Source organism: Euleptes europaea, chromosome 16 (genome assembly GCF_029931775.1).
Source record: "Euleptes europaea isolate rEulEur1 chromosome 16, rEulEur1.hap1, whole genome shotgun sequence".
Classification (NCBI taxonomy): Eukaryota; Metazoa; Chordata; class Lepidosauria; order Squamata; family Sphaerodactylidae; genus Euleptes; species Euleptes europaea.
In genome coordinates this window covers 27,391,244-27,410,891 of record NC_079327.1, presented here as the reverse complement: position 1 = coordinate 27,410,891, position 19,648 = coordinate 27,391,244, and the positions used below count along the sequence as shown (strand labels likewise).

Sequence of the window (19,648 nt, the reverse complement as noted above, 5' to 3'; positions counted from 1 at the left end):
CCTACTCTTCGTTGATGGGATTGCTACTGAGGCATTCCAATCACTAGAAGAGATTTTGCTTTTATTATTATTTTTTGAAGATGTTTTAACCTTTAAGGTAGCTGAGAGTATCTTGCAAATATGACTGCAATGTTTGGTCTTAAAAGTGTTTCTTAAATATATAGGCAAGAGTAGCTGTTCTAGACTTGAAGCCATCCCCTGCGTTGTCAGAATAGTAATCAAGATTCTCTGTATGAATGTGCAGACACACACAGATCCACACACATGAGGGTGAAAGAACTGCAAAATCCTCCATAAACAGAGATGCACGAAAAAAAATAAAACCATCAACTTATTTCCCCTCCAAAAGGATATGGCTGAAGGAAGAATCATGGTTTACTTCAGGACTGCAAAATTAAAAGGGGTGCTGGTGGCATGTTGAATTGCGATTTTGGAAGATGGAGAGGCTATCAGCTGCCCCCCCAACCGAGGATTCAGTGTTCTTCATGAGCCTATTATCCCACATGTTGTGAACCTGACGAAGTTGAATAGATTGGTTTATTATATAAGAGGGCACTTACTAGGGGATGTGACGTGGTTGCAGGAAATCGCTTAAATGCTGTGCCCTGGCTGTGAGCTCTGATTTGGAACTGTTGTGCGCTTAGGTCATTTTTGTATGTGGAAATCTGCATCTTTGATGATATTGGTTCTCATTATACAAACATAGTTGGTAATTTGTTATTATCAAACCACACTAATATATGATCTGAAAATAAATTGCATTGTTCTACTGAAGTAGCAGCCTGACAGCAATGCTATGTGGTTAACACTGTCTGTCCTATTTTGATCTTAATTTTAGGCCAGAGCTTGCCAGGCCAGCAACCACTTTGTATCAGCATAATCTGACAGGAATCCTTGAAACGGCTGTCAGAGCAACTAATGCACAGTTTGATAACCCTGAGATCCTCAAGCGCTTAGATGTCAGACTTTTGGAGGTACTTCTGAGTAGTGTCAACATCTTAGGAGAATGCTTGTCTGAGTACTTTATGCAAAAATAGATAAAATGAATTCTGAGCATATGTCGTATTTGCCTTTATATAGAACCAGAGTTTTTAAAAGTTCAATATAATTATTACATCACACCAAAAATGAGCACTGACTCAGTCAATGTACTTAAGACCACTGGTTCAGTTGTTGGAACATGGCCTAAAATTATAGTTCATCTGTATTTATGTACAGATTGTTTTTCAGACCTGTTCAGATACTGCTGTATTCAGCCCAGTATTTAAAGAGGGTGATATTTTGAGCTTCATCTGTTCTCACTGTTTACCCTTAAAAATAATATGATGCTCCAATGGAGATAAACACAGTATACACAGACTCTCCCTTATACTATATGCTGTTAAAAGTGGTATCTCATACTTTGAAGGTCACATTTTATGCCAGTAACGTATGTGACTATTTCTCACTCATGCTGAATTAAGTAGCATTTTAAAAGGGCCATGGCTAATAGACGGATTGTAATTCCTCTTAGAAAACAACTAAATAACTGTGGATGCAGTTAATCTGAATACCTTTTTTTGTCCCCCGCAAAGGTGTCTCCTGGTGATACAGGCTGGGATGTTTTCAGCTTAGACTATCACGTTGATGGGCCAATTGCAACGGTAAGGATATATATTTCAGTTTGTCAATTTCGGCCTCCTCCTAAATACTTTGCTATTAAAATAGCCTTTGTACTTTTGGAAGTGTGTGATTAAAGAGACTGCATGGCATCTTGGATGGTCCCCTTTGTATTAAGAGTACAGCCAAAATCTCAATTCCCTAAATTATTAATGAGTGTTAAAATGCTACATTTTAAGACTTTCATTATTTGAAATAAATAATTCATTTGTTCTGTCGGAGATTTTAGAAAGTACTTAATAAATGGATTTTCATTTTCTTCCATTATTCTGAAACTGTAGCAACTAATTTGGGATAATTTGCAAGAACTGTAAAGTGTATTTTTGGGGAACCTATTTGTACTCTTTAAATAAAATCTGATATGTAGTATTCATTAAAACAGATGAGAAAATAGCAGCACTATTGTTCAAAATGCTTTTACCATATGTAAAGAATAGCATTGCTTTCTGTACAAGATGTCAAAAGTGAGATTTTGACCAGCAAGTTATTGCTATGTATAGTTTAATGAAAGGAAGATAATATCTCCATTTGCTAATTTGTTAATCCATTTTTCATGTTTGCATCTCTTCCAGTAAATTGTAACTGGTTGCAGGGCTGTGTAACCAGTTTCTTTATGTGTCATCTTTGTAGTATTATTAATAGCAATTTGATAGTTTCATATTGAGAGTAACCTTTTAAAGTGTAGAAAGGAACTGTAGAGAAAGGGGTTCCCAACAGTAGTGGAGCCGTTTTATGTAATAACGTATTCTTTAATGCACACACATACTTGTGCACTCTCTCACTCTCTTTTTTATTAAAAATAATTAATGAGAGGAGTAGCAGTAGTTCAGCTTGTAGTGAAAGGGTAAACAAAATGAACTAGTGCGGCTCAGGCATTCTCTGTCCAAAATCCAATCCCGTATCTTCAGCATAGCTACAGACTTCACTGGGTGTAAGTCGCCCTTTCACGCAGCATTCGGATGTGACAACAAGCTGTGCTTAAATTTCGGTTGGGTGCAAGCTCACTTTATTGCTATGCTTGCATGTGGCCCTTGCTTCTGCCCCCTCAGGGGCGTGGAGCTTGACTGAACCCTTCCTGGCTTGATCCAGCTCCACTTCCTCACTCTGACATCCCTGATGGAGGATCTCCAGTGTACTGGCATTGTGTGGAATAAACAAGGTCTAGTTCACTGAAGCACCTGCATTGGGATGTCACGGTGAAGTGGAGCTTGGGAGATGTTCAGTCAGACTCCTTGTGGTAGAGGAAGAGAGAGGTGGGACGGTGTGGAAGCACAGCAGCAAAGTATATTTGTCCCAGATTAGAATATAAATGCATCTTGTGTTGTCCAAATGCTGCTTCAGTTCCCCATTTGAAAAAAAAAACAGCTTCTCAGGACTGTTGTAAGGAAAAATGTGATGTGGACAATTGTCTTGAGTTTTAGGTAAAGAGTAGGCCTGAACAACTAAATATATTCACCAGAAGAACTTGGTTAGTCATGAAGAAAATGCAGAATGGTTGGTTTTGGAAAGAGGAATTTGTACTAGTAATTAACAAACAAGTCATAGGATAGGTGTGCTGAATCCCTAGTGCTGGGAAGGTCCTAGCGCTTCCTCTGGGAAGGTCAGGAAAAGAAATCCAGTAACACCCAGTACGTTCTGTCAGATGAATCTGGCATGGAGGCTGATCAAATCCCAAATGTGCCCATAATTCTAACCAGTGTTTTCCCTTTAATTCATAAAGTTGTTCAGAGGAGAGGAGATGTCACTGAAATAATATATAATAAAGAGGAAAGTTACAGTCCGGTAGGGTTTTGAGTGATGATGATCAGGGGAAAGGAGGACATTGGTGTACTTGAGAATGAGTTTAATCCTGGCGATTACATCTCAAGCAGCTGTCACAATCGAAAGGCTTCTCTAGTTCTAAAACTGCAGTTACTTGCAAGTGATGGTATAGTGTTCAAAATTGTCTCCAACACCAAATTTCATTGATTTCCACCTGTCTGCTTAGAAATGGATCAAGAGCCCTCCAGAGCCTGGGATAATCCTAGATGATTTATTATGTTTGTCCTCTCCATTTGGAGTTTTCCCTGTCACCACCTTCCCTTTCGTAAAACGTCTAAGAGGAAGGTAGTCGTGTGGAGGATTTCAGTGATTTTTTTGTAGTAGCAGATTCTCAGGATATGTAGGCTTTAGATCTTGTAAGCACATGCAGCTATTTCTGAAGCCAAGGCAGCCCCAAACTACTAATCCTGCCTGGAGTCCTCCCTGCTTATTGCTATCACTTTGGTAAGTTTGGGTAAAGAAGAGGACAGTGCTAGACCTGTTCGTTCCTGAGCGTGATAGATTGTTTTGGCGTGTTTGTTTTTCTCTTTCCCCCCACCTTAGACGAACATTTATTAAGGGGTTGCAGGATTTGTGAGAAATATAATGTCCCTTATAAAACACTCAGTTTAGCAGCTCTCTAGCAATCCCTTTACCATCTTGAACTGCAATCCTGAACAAGGGCAATACTTTGACTGCAGTTAATGATGCTCTTCTTGCTCATAAGAAGCTCTGATCTAAAAAAATTTAATATGTAGACCTAAGAGGGAATTTATAGCTACAAAAACACTGACAATTGGTCCAAATCAGGCTGTAATTACAAATGCTTGTAGTGAAGGAGTTAAACTAGTTTTAAGATACTAACCAAAATAACAACATAAAAGCTTTAAAGAGCAACTGTACCAGGGTATATCACAAAAAGAGAGAGAAAAGAGGTTGTAAAGTAGGTTCAGGAAAGGTTCCAAATATAAATACGTACAAGTTCAATACAGTAATTTCACAAAATGAAAAAGCCACATTAGCTCCTGATGATTTACCAAGGTTAAAATTTACCTGTTTCACACAGGAAGTTCAAATAAACCTTAGAAGTCTCAATGTGGTTTTTCCTACCAGGAGATGGAGTGCAGAACTATTTCCCAAACTATTCAAGAAATGTGCAAACCACAGATTAATAAAGTTAGTTTCATTTTGTGAAGTCAGCTGATGATTAGGCTACAGTCCTATGTAGGAACTGGGCACAGTTTACATTGCGTGTGTGTTTGTGTTTCTCTGCTTTTAAACTCCCCTCAACATTTTTTGAAGCGGATGCTCATTGGATGAGTAGCTATCACTTTAAATGTTGTGCAGATTTCCATTCCAGATTAGTATCAGGAAAGGTGAGTAACAGCAGGGGCCCAAAGAAAAAATCAAAACCAAACAAAAACAAACATGGTGACTTTAAAGCCTGCTGGTATTTTCTCTCTTTTTAAAAATCTAAGCAATACCCAAAAAAAGTGTAAGGCTTTTGATTATCACTGCACTTTTTTAAAATTCTGAAGTTTAAAATGTAAAGTTTGGACTTCTTGGTGAAGATGCGAGATTATCACTTTCCAGCCTGTATTTTTCACTGCTGACAGATCTTGGTTTCCACAACAAATGCCTTTTCAAAATCCCGGATTGAGTGGCATTTTTCAGCAGAGCCTTTCTGGAGACCCGTGATTCTATCTCTGTGCTTAAGTTTGAAAGTTTCCTTCTCTGTGCAGAGCTGATAAGTGAAAATGCTCGGATCGGACACATTATCAGTCTCTTCTGTCACAATCATTTCTTCACAAATAAGATATGTTTGAGGCAGGAACCAGTTACTAATTTTGCAAAGAGGTCTGTCAGGTCACATGGTGGCATAACAGTGGAGGTGTTCAGAGAGATCACAGAGTTGCCCAATTGCAAGTCAAGGTAGGCTGTCAGAAGGTTGCCAAAATCATGAACAATAGCTGCAGGATCGCTGCATTTTGGAACTGGAACATCGATGATTGCTATGTTATCATTCTCCCGGATATGAGCAACTTCAGTAATGGGTAGGAAGTACTGTTCTGCAGCATTATCTGGATTGTCCTCTGCTACATAACATATTTGTCCATGGAACACCTTATGCCTTGGCATGAAGTAGTAGTAGATGCAGGCTCTTCCAACCACCACTCTTGCTAAGATGACTGCAACACCCAGACATCTTCCAGATGAGCTTTCATGGCTGTGACTTGCAACTTCTGGATCCTTGTCAGCCACCAAGGACTTGGCTGACTCCTTGGGCTCATCCTTGTGGGCGAAGGGCGACTGGAAGGCGATCTTCACCGTGGCGGCACTCTGGCCCGGGCCTCCTCTGCTTCTGCGAGTGTCACTGTCACTTCCCACTGCTGGTGCTGCTGCCACTCCGGTTGCTGCGCAGCAACCTCTTCATCGGTCAGCACGCTGGATGGGCGCATGTCTTTTTTTCTCAAATGGATCCCTTTGGACTCTGAGTTGAGGGCAGGTGGGATGTCCATCGATCACTATTCTTTTGGAAACACCCACCACTGTGGATGTAAGGAAGAAAAAGAGTTGGTTTTTATATGCTGACTTTCTCTACCTTTTAAGGAGAATCAAACCAACTTACAATCTTCTTCCCTTCTTCTCTCCACAACAGACACCTTGTGAGGTAGGTGAGGCTGAGAGAGTTGAGGGAGAACTGTGACTAGCCCAAGGTCACTCACCAGGCTTCATATGGAGGAGTGGTGAAACCAACCCAGTTCACCAGATTAGAGTCCGCAGCTCATGTGGAGGAGTGGGGAATCAAACCCGGTTCTCCAGATTAGAGTCCCCCACTCCTAACCACTATACCACACTGTCTTATCCAGTGTTAACATCAATAATCCTTTAGCCTAATCCCATCAATTCTGACTGGCAGTGACTTTCTAGTGGGTCTTGTGCAAAAGTATTTTCCTCTTCCTGAAATAATTGAATTATGGATATTAGAGGACTTGGCCTTTATATGTGCAAAGCATATTCTGTGTGTGGGTGCTTTTTTGTTATTCATCCTGGCACAAAGATTCTGGAGAAAGGACCCCCGTTTTTTCCTCTAGGTTCTTGTGTGTGTGTGTATTTTGATTAATTGTTAATTCTAATATTGTTATACTGTAGCTTGCTTAAACCGTTGTGTTGGAAATCTCTTAACTCAGTTGGAAATGCCTGTTAGTTCTCTTGCCTGTCTGAGTGATCTTGATGTACTGTGCTGGAAATGATGCTTCATCTGACAGAGACATAGAAGTAATTACAGGTGAGAATGAACTCAGGTAGAGAAGATCATATTTCAAGTCTATTCGTTGATGTTACTTGCAGGTATTTACACGAGAGTGCACGAGCCACTACCTGCGGGTGTTCAACTTCCTGTGGAGGGCAAAACGCATGGAATATATTCTCACAGACATATGGAAAGGACATATGTGCAATGCAAAGCTTCTAAAAAATATGCCAGGTAGGTGAGTAACCTCAAGGGATAATTTGTTGAAGCCGTGGTGTTCAGGCTCTTGCACACTAGATGGGTTTTGCTCTTAAGCAGATCAAGTGTTGTTCCCAAGTAACTTCCAAGTAATATTGGCCTGAACTAGAGGGATGACTGCCCCCCCCCCCGCAGTTCTTTTGTTAGGAACTAGGCACTCTTCAGCATCGTCCCACAGGAGTGGAACTGTTTTCTACAGAATACCGCCTGGGCTTGGTCTTTGTTGGCCTGCAAGACAGTCCTGTTTCAGGCCTTTTATGCACGGGTTGTTTCCATCGCGATCGCCCCCCAACTACTTCAGGGCTTCGTTTTTATTAGGCATGTCTTTTCTGACCTTTAGAAGTCACTTTGCTCTCGCTCCACGTTTTATGGAGGGGAGAGAGCAAAGTGACTTCTCAAGGTCAGAAAAGAAGTGCATAATGAAAGCAAAGCCCTGAAGTAGTGGGGGGGGGGGGTTGCTACGGAAACAACCCATGCATAAAAGGCCTCAGAGGGCTTTCAGCTGAATGTTGAAGTTTTGTTGGAGGCGAGAATCTATTCTTGAGAAAAATGTGTTGTCCGTTTATTTGGTGATAGCAGCAGTTGGAGGTAGGAAGTGAGATGCTGGGAGGAAGAAGGGAAATCTGTGCCTAGGACTTAGCAAATCATTGCTGGTCTCCATTTTTTGGTCTGGTTAACCAAGAGCTGCCAGAACAGCTGTAGTCCCCTCCCTTTTAGGGCAGCCAGTTTGTTATGATTCCTTGTTTCCCCTTTCTCTAGCGGGACAGGGTGTTTCTGAGTGGTGTGGATAGGTGAGGTGCATCTAAGGGTGTGAGAATTACTCCTAATAACAATCGGTTACATAGTGAGTGTATTTTCTTAAGTGACAAGAGTTTCACTAAGGAGGTCTGTTTAATCACAGAGGAGTTACAAAGAATGTAAGAATAGTGACATTTTTGAGACAGCCTTGAGGGGGCAATAGAACATAACAGATTGTTGCTGACCAGTGCATTCCTAGAGCGCAAATGCTCACAGCAGTGCTCGGAATAGGACCCAGTTTTCTTGTCTTATTTTACCAAATACTGTTGTCATTGCTTTTGGGTATACAAAACTGAATTAATCTTTAGTCAGTCATACAAAACTGAATTAATCTTTAGTCTGTCGGTTGCAGTGCTGCTTTGGCTAGAATTATTTACCTTTTCCCTGCTTGTTTGAATGGGATTTCTTCCTGTTCATCTAACGGTTGAAGAGGGAAGGCAGTTCTTTGAGGAAGACGGCCAGAACAGAAAGGAAGATGGAGAAAAGCTAATGCTAGCTTTTAGCAGATGAACTTGGTCTGTCAGGAAGCTTTTGATTTGCAGGAGCCTGTTCTATGCAATCTTTTTTCAGACATACAGGCAGTCCTCAAATTCAGTCAAGTGATCGAAGCAAGGAAGTTCAACCTGTTCCGAATATACACCTGCACAATAATGTGGTCCAGTTGAGAGAGAGCTTTTAAACTGAGTGTAAACCAGAAAAACGGCATAACCAATGAGAAGAAAGTTTTCAAGGAAATCTGCAACATTTATAATGGCAGACTTCCAAGCATGAAGTTGTACCTTCCTGGTCAGCTGCTTTAATTGGAGAAGTATGGGTCCTATCCCTGGGAAAGCACTCACACATTCCATTTCCCTTAGTTTATTCATTTACTACAATAATTTTCTCAGTTGATATCTGTTAAAACCTGTGTCTTTGGCTGGACAGAATTCATGGCATTGGTGGTTTGTAGGGGCTTGGTTTTCCAGTTTTGGAATATGCCATGTAAACTTAGATACAAAGAACAGCTAAGTTTTTCCATTTCCCAGAAGGAACACAGATGTTCAGGTGAAAATTCCTCCATTACACTTTCATCTAGATGGTATCCGGCCCCAATGAAAAGGCTTAATTTACAGTACTTTGTTGAGTATTGGTGAAATTGTGAGGATGGAGATATATTAGATACTTTGCAGCTGCCCCTGCTTGACAGCCTACTAAGATTATTAAAAAGAAATTCTGTTTCTCCTCAAATTGTGCAGGTTGGGATCTCAAAAATACTTACATGTTTGGTTATCAACCAAGCAGATCCTGACTGCCAGATTTTGGAATGGTGAAACTGTACACCACACAGAGGGAAACTGGATGCTTAAAATCATCTTTTGAGAATGGAGAAACTTTTCTTACCAATTAAAAGTTGGAAAATATCAGGGTAAACCTGGAGGACTTTGGGTCAAACTCCCAATTCTGGTTTTAGTAATAGCACTCAGTGGTGGTATGGAGAAAATGAGGGGCAGCTATTCTGTGGGTTATAACTGTACAAGTACCTGTATGTCTCCCCCCCCCCACCTTGCAGGGCTAATAGCAGTTTGGGAGGGGGTACAGATTTTAAATTTAGGAATAGAATTAGGCCCCATCCTCCCTTCAGTATGAACCAGATCCAGTGTGCCTTCTCTCTTCTCTCCTAGCTGTTAGTACCTTAAAAATATGATGTGTAATTTGGTCCTTTCTCTCACTAAAATTCCTTTTCTGTTAATAAATTCATAGTAACTGAGTCTAGGGATTAAGTAAACGAAAGCACCACCTTTCATTTTCTCCATACCACCGCTGAGCACTATTACTAAAACCAGAATTGGGAGTTTGACCCAAAGTCCTTCAGTTTACCTGATATTTTCCAATTGGTAAAAAAAGTTTCTTTGTTCTCAATTTAAGAAAGATTTAGACAAGCTAGAATGGGTCCAGAGTAGGGCAACGAAGATGGTGAGGAGTCTGGAGACCAAGTCCTATGAGGAAAGGTTGAAGGAGCTGGGTATGTTTCGCCTGAAGAGGAGAAGACTGAGATAAATGATTGAAGGGAAAACTATTGGGTTGCAATTCATAATTATTCATCAAGATTTTATAACCTTTGTGGGATGAGAAGGTAGAAACCCTAGCCAGAAAGAAGAAGATGAAGAGTTGGTTTTTATATTCCGACTTTCTCTACCACTTAAGGCAAAATCAAACTGGCTTACAATTTTATGTTTTCTCTGGGAGTACAGGGATATCAAACACAGCAAACAGTTCTTTGGCCTTTCTCATAGGTAGTCTGTAGCATACAGGTGTTGTGTTGTTTTTTTTAAACTGCAGTGCAAACAGGGAAGCTTTGGCATGGCGTTATCTCCTCTTGAAGCTTGCTCTACACTTGAGTACCCTTGACTGACGATGCTTTATCTCCTTTCCCCACAAAGTTCAGCCTAAGCATTTTAGCAAAGCTCTCTTTCCCAAAAGAGCACGGAAAGCTAAGAGGGAAAGCTCAGACTCTGCCTCCCAAAGTTGAATGCAGAAATCTCTAGGTAGGCTACCAAATGCAGCAGTTGCATAGTTTTGTTAATGTAATACAGGATGGCTCGATAGGTAGAACACTGACCTTGGACTTGCCAAATCTGTGCCCAGAGCAAGAGTGTTTCCTTTTTGAAGAAGGAGAATACTGCTTTCAAAACTTACAATGTGTTTTAAAAGGGAAAAAAACAGGATGAGATGCAAAATATTGAATAAGGCATTGATAAAGATTGACATAATGTAGTTAGAGCGGTTCCTCAGTGGAACAGGCTTCCTCGGGAGGTGGTAAGCTCTCCTTCCCTGGAGGTTTTTAAGAAGTGGCTAGATGCCATCTGTCAGCAATGCTGATTCTATTACCTTAGGCAGATCATGAGAGGGAGGGCACCTTGTCCATCTTCTGGGCATGGAGTATGGGTCACTAGGGGTGTGGGGGGAGGTAGTTTGGAATTTCCTGCATTGTGCAGGGGGTTGGACTAGATGACCCTGGTGGTACCTTTCAACTCTTAAGATTCTAGTTTAGATGAATCACAGTCCTAGTACTTCAGAACTCCTAGTCAGTGATAGTCTCAGTTATTGGGAGCAGGAAGCTTTTCTTTTCTTTTTCTTTTTTTAAAAGATTGTTTGGAAGGGATCCAAAAATGGAGTATAGTGACCATCTCTGTGTGGCAGAACACGTAGCTGGTGATGTTCTATGACCAGTCTGTGGAATCTTCACCACAGCCGCTCAAAGTGTAGTTGGCTTCACCCAGATAGACATTCTACTGTCACAGATGTTTTGCAAAGAAAAAGTGAACCTCAGGCTGGCGCATAAATAAAATAATAGTTGTGGTGTTTTGATATGTAAATATTGTGTGGGTTTTATTTCTGTGATTTAATTGGGGTTTTTATGTTTATGTTGTTGTGGTTTAAAAAAGCAGGTCTCTAAAATAAGAAAGTGGGAGGGCCGGATGGGTGATTGAAATGCATTATGATTGGGATGGTAGCTGTACCCAGGGGGCAAAGTTCACTGGTTGGAAGAGAGAGTTTGATCAGAGTGTGAGAAGAGAGAGAGGTGCTATGGAGAGTGTTCTGTTTGGAGGTTATTAGCCTAAGTGGCAAGTAAGAAAATAAGGCTTTGTGGCTAGATCTAGTTATTATTTATTTGTTTGCTTGATCTCCCGCCCCTCCTTGGCAACGCCGGGTTCAGGGTGGCTTAAAATATATTGCACAAATTAAAACATACACTTCCAGTTTAAAAAATCTCCACATCTTAACATTTCTAATGGCGTCCTGCGTCATTCCAGTGGCAGGTGCCAGCTGAGCAGGGATAAGAAATGGTCTCAGCGGGGAGGGATCAAGGTTACGGTAGGCATGAGTAATAACATAACTAGGAAGGCAGGATAGGAAAGGAAAGAGGAGGGGGAGGGAAGGAAGGCCAACTAAAGTGGAAACTGTCACTGTCCTCAACTATAGGCCTGGCAGAACATCTCAGACTTTCAGGCCCTGTGCAATTGCATCAGATCCCGCAGGGCCCTTGTCTCATTAGAAAGAGAGTTCCACCAGGCTGGGTCCAGAGCCAAAGCCTTTTTGAGGACAGCCGGACACTCTTTGGGCCAGGGACCACCAACAAGTTATTTCCAATTAAACGTAACGTTTTCTGGGGGGCATATCAGGAGAGATGGTCCTGCAGGTCTGATGGCCCCAGACCATTTAGGGCTTTAAAGGTTAACATCAGAACTTTGAACTTGACTTGGTATTCAACTGGGAGCCAGTGCCGCTGACAGAGAACAGGGATAATGTGTGCTTTCCATGGGTTCCCCTAAGGACCTGCGCCACTGCATTGTGGAGTTTCCGGGTCAGCCTCAAGGGTAGCCCTATATAGAGCGAGTTACAGTAGTCTAGCCTGGAGGTGACTGTTGCATGGATCACTGTGGCAAAGTCAGGGTGAGACAGGTAGGGTGCCAGTTGCCTAGCTTGGCGGAGACGGAAAAAAGGCTACTCTAGCTAGGCCTGTAACCTATGCCTCCATATAAGGGGAGACATCTAGGATCACACCCAAACTCTTGATGGTCAGCGTTGGTGTTAAAGCCAAGGGCTGGGAGCTGGCAACCCAATCCTCGGTTGTCCCAATCCAGCCGCAGGACCTCCATCTTTGATGGATTTAACTGCTTCAACCATCCCACCACGGCCTCCAGACACCTGGCCGATATATCTGGGGTGGTATCTGGCCGCCTGCTCATCAATAGATACAGCTGGGTGTCATCCGTATACTGGTGACAGCCCAGCCTGAAACTCTGGACTACCTGGGCGAGGGGGCGCATATGCATGTTGCATAACATTGGGGAGAGGATCCTCCCCTGAGGGACTCCACATACAAGAGGGTAGCGTGTAGACATCCTCTCCCCTAGCTCCTTTAGAGAAAGAAGAACTGTACCTATCTGAAACCATTATGCTTATGACCTTAACTGAAACCGTTACGCTGTTATACTTCTAAATAAACTCTACTTATGTTTAAGAGAAAACTACTATTTAAAGTAAAGGATCCCCTTTTACCTCACAGCCACCCTCATGCACTGACCGTTCTGTCGTTCTACCAGATATAACTAAGCCATCCTGTTCTTTGTGTCAGCGAAGAATTTGGTGGCAGCAAAAATATGTAGGAAACACTAAGGAAGGCAAGGAGGCAGCATTACACATGTCACCTCAGAACACTACAGAGAGGTGCCTTTACAGGTGTTACATATAGGGGGTCTCAGAAAAGAGCAAAATGTTACAATAGTCATTAAAATGCAGCTTCAGATCAGACGTGACCGACTGTTTTGAGGTTCCCATCTTTTCTGCAATTTCTTCACTCTGTTGACTACTATACTATCCCTGTCCCAAAAGAGGCTCTCTCTAATATTTTGCACTGGCTTTTTACAAATTATGGTTGAAAGCTATGTTCATAGGCACCAACTACTCCTGCTCCCAAAAGCCGATTTGGCCACTTTCGTTTCAAGTTTGGTGCAGGAACTATAACATTAAAATATTGAACATACAATCTGTTAATAGTATGAAGCATGTGAGTAATCATGAAGATTGATCCCATGCTTACATAAACTTAAATCCCACTCAGTTCAAAGGGGCTTGATTTCATGTAATTCTTTTGATTAATATTCTGTCTGTAAAATAGAAATCCTAAATCCAAAATGCTGTGTTGCTATGTTGGAGTTTTGCCTAATGAGTAGATCGTCTAATCTGAAAATACATTGGATCATCTTGGATTTCTCATGGGTAGCTGTGTGATCTCTTAGCTATTCTGGCTCCACATAATTTGCTTCTTATAGATCTTGACCCTATTCATTTGGTTGTTTTCACTCAGAAGTTGTCCGTTCCTATTATCTAGTATAAAAGTAGGAAGTGCCAAAGTGGGAGACATATTGTCTGTCCCTAGGCTTTTAAAGCAGTTCAGGAGAAATGAGATCTTTTTATGTTGTAGTAGTAATTCTACAGATTATTTGAAGTATTCTAGGGAGCCATTTCTGACCTGTGCACTATAGTGATTACATCTGCCTGATAGTAAAGCAAGTATTCCATATTCTTTTATTAAATACTTTTGCTTTGCACAAATGCTCCAGAGTGCTGGCAACATATAACTTTGATCTCCCTTTCTTGTTTGATCTTGGAGTTAAATATTGGGGGGTGTATTTTAAATTGGTAGCCTGATGCAGTAATGAGCATTAGTGATTGGGGTTGTAATGTAATGGAATTAATATGATGATAGCTTAGCTCCCACATATGGGTTTGGCTGCAAGTTCCCAGAACCTGGAGAAGTTTGTGGAAGAGCTTTCACAAGCGTGTTTGTGTGTGTTTGGGTATTGTTGAGTTTCTTCCCATCTTGGGGTGTGACCACCCAAGGCCACATGCTGTATTCCTGGAGGTTGTGCCTTTTCCTCAGCAGTGGCTTTATGGTGGAAAGGGGGGGGGGCTGCTAGAAGAAGGTAGGAAGATCCACTTCCATGAACTCACTCCCACTTGTGGAAGACTGGACCAAACCATAGCGTATTGTATATCTCCTCTCTTATGAGAACCTGTCTTTAGGTCCTTCCTCTTAAAGAAGGGAATTGGCTGATACTGCAACTTGTTAATTAAAATGGTCAAATGATATATAAAAATCTAGCTAGATTTTTTTTGGTATTAATGTTAATATCCAAATTCTTTGGGTTTCTTTCAGAGCTTTCTGGGGTGCTGCATCAGTGTCACGTTCTGGCATCAGAAATGGTCCATTTCATTCATCAAATGCAGTATTACATTACATTTGAGGTACCCTTTAACCATCTGTTTTATTGTGGTTGAACGTTCTTATTGACAGATCAGACTAATTGTGTTACAGAGGTGTGGAGCTGAGAAGTAATTGTTCAAATTCTTTTAAAATAAAATGTATCCCAACACTGAGTGTTTTGTTTCATAGGTACTTGAATGTTCATGGGATGAACTGTGGAACAAAGTTCAACAAGCTCAGGACTTGGATCACATCATTGCTGCTCATGAAGTTTTCTTGGACACAATTATTTCTCGTTGTTTGCTGGATACTGACTCTAGAGTAAGGCCTATCTTTTACATAATCATGATTTTTTTTTCATTTTCTCTATAATTCTCTTAACAGAACATTCCATACCCACTTTCTTTCAACTGGGTTCCCTAGGGATCTCGTTTTGTTTTGTGATGCTTAGAGAATATCTGTGCATTAAATAAACTTTTCTATGCACCCCTTTGCTTTAAGAGGAGGTAGTAATATAGCAGTATTTCAGCAAATATGTAGAAGTTAACGGATCTTAAGTTTTTACTTAAACATCTAATTTTTTGGTTTCTTGTCCATGTCTTTTCCTCTTGTGACTTATCTTTTTGTAGATGCTTCTCAACCAGCTTCGGGCCGTCTTTGATCAGATCCTTGAATTTCAAAATGCTCAAGATACATTGTACAGAGCTGCCTTGGAGGAGCTACAGCTACGACTGAAGTATGAAGAAAGAAAAAAAGAGCGAGAACTTGAGGTAACCGAAATCTTCAGTGGCATTCTGTGTGTGAGAGAGAGGAAGATGTGTTTCCCTTATTCCTCCTTAACATCTTCTCTTTCTCTCAAAGAGGTTGGGTAAATAAGTATTTGTAAGAACAACTGAAACCCTTTTTATATTTGTTTTTGAATAATCCCTGATTGAAAAGGAAGCTCAAACCTTAATTTTTCCATTAAAATAATTTTGGTGGCCATCCGATCTTTAGACCGGAGAAATTCTTCATTCATAGTTGCTACACTGTTTGCAGAGAATCTCTTTGATTATTTCTTGGCTTTCAGAGTTGAGAGATCATCAGACTAATTTAAGACACTTCCAGCCTCATAATACTTAGTATTCTAAGAAAATCAATGTGTAGCTTTGTTAGTAAACGTTGATGCATGAATAAGTGCCTTTTGATTCTAATCCCAAAATGTGTTTTTTCACCTCAATTCTTAAGGGCGAATGGGGAGTAACAGCTTCAGAAGAGGAAGAAGAGAATAAAAGAATTAAAGAATTTCAAGATTCAATACCAAAAATGTGTTCGCAGCTGCGGCTTCTTACCCATTTCTATCAGGTATCATTTTTTAAAAAAAATCAATGATGAACCTTTATATAAATGATCTATTAATTAGTATATTTGTTGTCCTTTTTGTAAAGTGCATGCTGTTTTAATCCAACATTATTTGGATAGTATGGGACTTGGAGGAACATCAGTACCAACAAAGTACAGTGTATCCTGCTCCATTGTGGGAAGTGTGGCATGGCTTCTTAATAGAGGAATAATCAATCAACCCACATAACATTCCCCAGACATAGAATGGCCTACAGATGAGCCTTCTTAAGAGGGCCCTCAAACTAAAACAGCATAAAAATCATTAAAATTAATAGACTGTTAAAAACTTAGCCACCAAATGAGTGATTGTACATCAGGGCTTTAAAGAGTTCTGCTTGATAGCAAAAACTAGAATGCTGCCTGTCCCTATGAGAGCCAGCGTGGTGTAGTGGTTAAGAGCGGTAGTTTGGAGCGGTGGACTCTAATCTGCAGAACTGGGTTTGATTCTCCACTCCTCCACATGAGTGGCGGAGGCTAATCAGGGGAACTGGATTTGTTTCCCCACTCCTCCACCTGAAGCCAGCTGGGTGACCTTGGGCTAGTCACACTCTCTCAGCCCCACCCACCTCACTGGGTGCCTGTTGTGGGGAGGGGAAGGGAAGGTGATTGTAAGCCAGTTTGATTCTCCCTTAAGTGGTAGAGAAAGTCGGCATATGAAAAACAACTCCTCTTCTTCCTCTTCTCCTCTTCCTCTCATTCTGGTAGGAGCAAATTTAATGACCACAGTGCTAATTTCAGTAGGTTTTAAAGTCCTTTCATTTCATTAAAGTCTGGTTCCCATCCAAGGTAAACTTTCCAACTGCTTTTGTGTAGATGGGGCAATACAGCAGCTGGCCCTTCCTAGCAGTGCACTTAGATTCTATTTGGAATTTTTAACGGTTGTTGTAGAATAACAAAGCTCGTAATATTGTCGAAGGCTTTCATGGTCAGAGTTCATTGGTTCTTGTAGGTTATCCGGGCTGTGTAACCGTGGTCTTGGAATTTTCTTTCCTGATGTTTCGCCAGCAACTGTGGCAGGCATCTTCAGAGTAGTAACACTGAAGGACAGTGTCTCGACACTGTCAGGAAAGAAAATTCCAAGACCACGGTTACACAGCCCGGATAACCTACAAGAACCAATGAACAAAGCTCGTGTTTGTTTGTTTATTTTGTACTCTGCCTTTCTCCCCAGTGGGGACCCCAAGTGGTGTTATTTATTTATTTAATTCATTTATAGCCCCCGCCTTTTTCCACAGTGGGGACCCAAAACAGCTTATTTTATCCTCACAAGTTAGGTTGAGAGTGACTGGCCCCCCAAGGTCACTGGAAAAGGTTGGGAGTCTAAAGGCTGTTTAAGAAGAGGTAGTGAGTGCTCTGTGTAGTTTGACCAGAGGGGTCTCTACCCAAGCCTTCTACAGACAGACTGAACCCCCGTGGTTTTCTAAATGTACTTCTTAGATATAAAACATGAGGAAAACTAGATTAAAAAAACCAGTAACATTTATTCACTACCAGGGTAGGAGAAATAAGAAGGCTCAGTAATGTGGTTTGCAACTATTTCCAGATAACACACAGCTTTTGCTGGGCGCATTAAGTTATAATATTTCAGATGTTAACTCGTGGGCTCACGGAACAGTTAACAGCCAAGCCGGTAGTTTTGAGGTTATTATTCCCTTTCCCTCAGCCTCAGGATTTTCACCGTGTAAATGCAAGCTTCTCTCAAAAACTGCAAATCACATTTGCCAGTTTCCTTCAGAATCTGGGCCCTGAGACTTCGGTCTCTTCCTCAGACATTCCCTATGCTAGCCTGCTTTCCCACAAAAGTCAGACTCTGAGACTTATATAGTCTGCCGAGACAGGTTCTCTCCCCTTTAACATTCTGGAGATGCAAACTCTTATCTCCATGCATTAACTGGTTTAGCCTGCTTGCAGTCATGTGTTCAGACTGATCTGAGCTGATCTCTCTCCCTCCTACTTTCCAACTGGCTTTCTCAGCTATCTATGGGCCCATATTGGTTGTTAGCTGCTCTGCACACGCACAAACGCACACCGTACAGGAGACTGGTGACTGACAGAAAGGAGCAGGACCTCTGCCTGTCAGTCACAGTCACCCAAAACAAAATTACTCCTAGTTGTGCTGATATAGTTCAATACAAATTACAATAGGCTCAATATTAAGCAAACAGTATCAAGTGTATTCAAAGTGCAAAGCAACAATACGCAAACAAGGACTGTACACATAAACAATGGTGCTGAACAACAAAAGTGTACTATATGCACTTCTCCTTTAAGACATTTCCCCTTTAAGATTCAACACTGGTAGTTCGAGCAGCTGGGTTGCATTTTGAAAGGAGTGGTTTCTTTCATGTATATAATCTTTTATCTAGTCATTTTGAGCATAAGCCTTGGAAAACTAACTTAGCTCCTCTGAGCATGTTTTGAAAACTGACTGATGTGAACTAGGCGACTTGAGAAACTAATTGAGGTATGTTTGCTTTAGTACAACTTAGCTTGGGTGAGAGTAAAGTCTTTTAGATATATAAAAACGTTTCTAAGAACTATTTTAAAATTATTAATAAAATGTATAATTTTTAGAGTTATTGTAAGTATAATATAGGACTGTATATGCTTTTTCATATACTTCAGGCTGATGAAGCCTTAGGTGAAACGCAATGAATACCATGGATCTGCGTTCCTCTCTCTGATCCGGTTCTGAACAATTTGGATTCAGTTGTGGTCCCCACCGGACATTTGGCATTACTCTCCTAAGGGAAGTTCAAGAAAAAGATGAAGCCGGGCGCTTTACTTTGAGTCTACGGACATTATTAGTATCAGTAAGCTGAATAGCTTGATGAATTAATCTGGTAGTCACAGTCACCCAGCAAGTTTCCATGGCAGAGTAGGGATAAAATTCAAACCTGGGTCTCCCATATCCTGGCCTGACACTGTAAGCGCTACATCATGCCAGCTCTCATAATAATCTCTGTATTCAAATATTAGTATGTACAAGTGTATATGAATCTGTTTTTTTCTTTCTTTCAGGGCATTGTGCAGCAGTTCTTGGTGTTACTGACCACCAGTACTGACGAAAGTCTTCAGTTTCTGAGCTTCAGGCTGGATTTCAACGAACATTATAAAGCCAGGGAACCCAGGCTTAGGGTGTCTTTAGGCACTAGAGGGCGACGTTCTTCACACATATAAACCTCTCTGGAAGGAATGTCTCAGGTTGGCTGAAGGTTACCTGTTGCTGGATGTGGCAGTCCAGATCAGCATACTCAAACCAAATGGCATGCAGTGAGGGCGGGGCGGGGGGGTTGTCATTGTCACAAGCAACCCGTTTTCAAGTCTTGTGATTGTGCAGAAAGCAAAAAAGCTTGTTTCGTATATGTAATGTTCGATATTACTAAGTGAGCTTAAAACGTTAAAAGTTTTGCTTATGAACTCATTAACAAATCACTGTATTTTTCTGTAGTGCTTTTGAAACACATTCTGCCATAATTTGTATCCGTCTCCAGGAAAATTTATATTCACTTGCAGCGTTAAGAAGGGTTTATAATTTCTCATTTCAATTCAGGAGCCACTTTTTGTTTTGCAACCACCAGAAAAAGGATCTGGTCAGTGAATATATTTGTAAAGCAAATGTTTTTTTTTTTTTTTAATCCCTTTTTTTCAGATTTGTGATGTACTTGACTGTGTGTTAAAACAAGTCAGTTAAAACTACGGTTCAGTAATATTTAACATTTTCAAAACAATTTATTTTTCCAGAA

At 41.0% G+C, this 19,648-nt stretch overlaps 1 protein-coding gene and 1 pseudogene across 2 annotated transcripts in view; one reads left to right on the top strand and one right to left on the bottom strand.

Moving 5' to 3' along the window:
- TUBGCP3 (tubulin gamma complex associated protein 3) overlaps positions 1-19,176 on the top strand; it is a 51,061-nt gene extending 31,885 nt beyond the window's left edge. For both annotated transcript variants that reach the window (XM_056861871.1, XM_056861870.1), the window contains exons 15-22: positions 839-974; positions 1,575-1,643; positions 6,811-6,946; positions 14,472-14,560; positions 14,709-14,840; positions 15,149-15,289; positions 15,747-15,863; positions 18,924-19,176. In XM_056861871.1, the coding sequence (XP_056717849.1) occupies positions 839-974; positions 1,575-1,643; positions 6,811-6,946; positions 14,472-14,560; positions 14,709-14,840; positions 15,149-15,289; positions 15,747-15,863; positions 18,924-19,082 (979 nt within the window). In that variant the 3' untranslated portion in view covers positions 19,083-19,176. The remainder of the gene's footprint in view (positions 1-838; positions 975-1,574; positions 1,644-6,810; positions 6,947-14,471; positions 14,561-14,708; positions 14,841-15,148; positions 15,290-15,746; positions 15,864-18,923) is intronic.
- Positions 4,988-6,734, bottom strand: LOC130488433 (integral membrane protein 2A-like; annotated as a pseudogene).
- Positions 19,177-19,648: the final 472 nt, after the last annotated feature.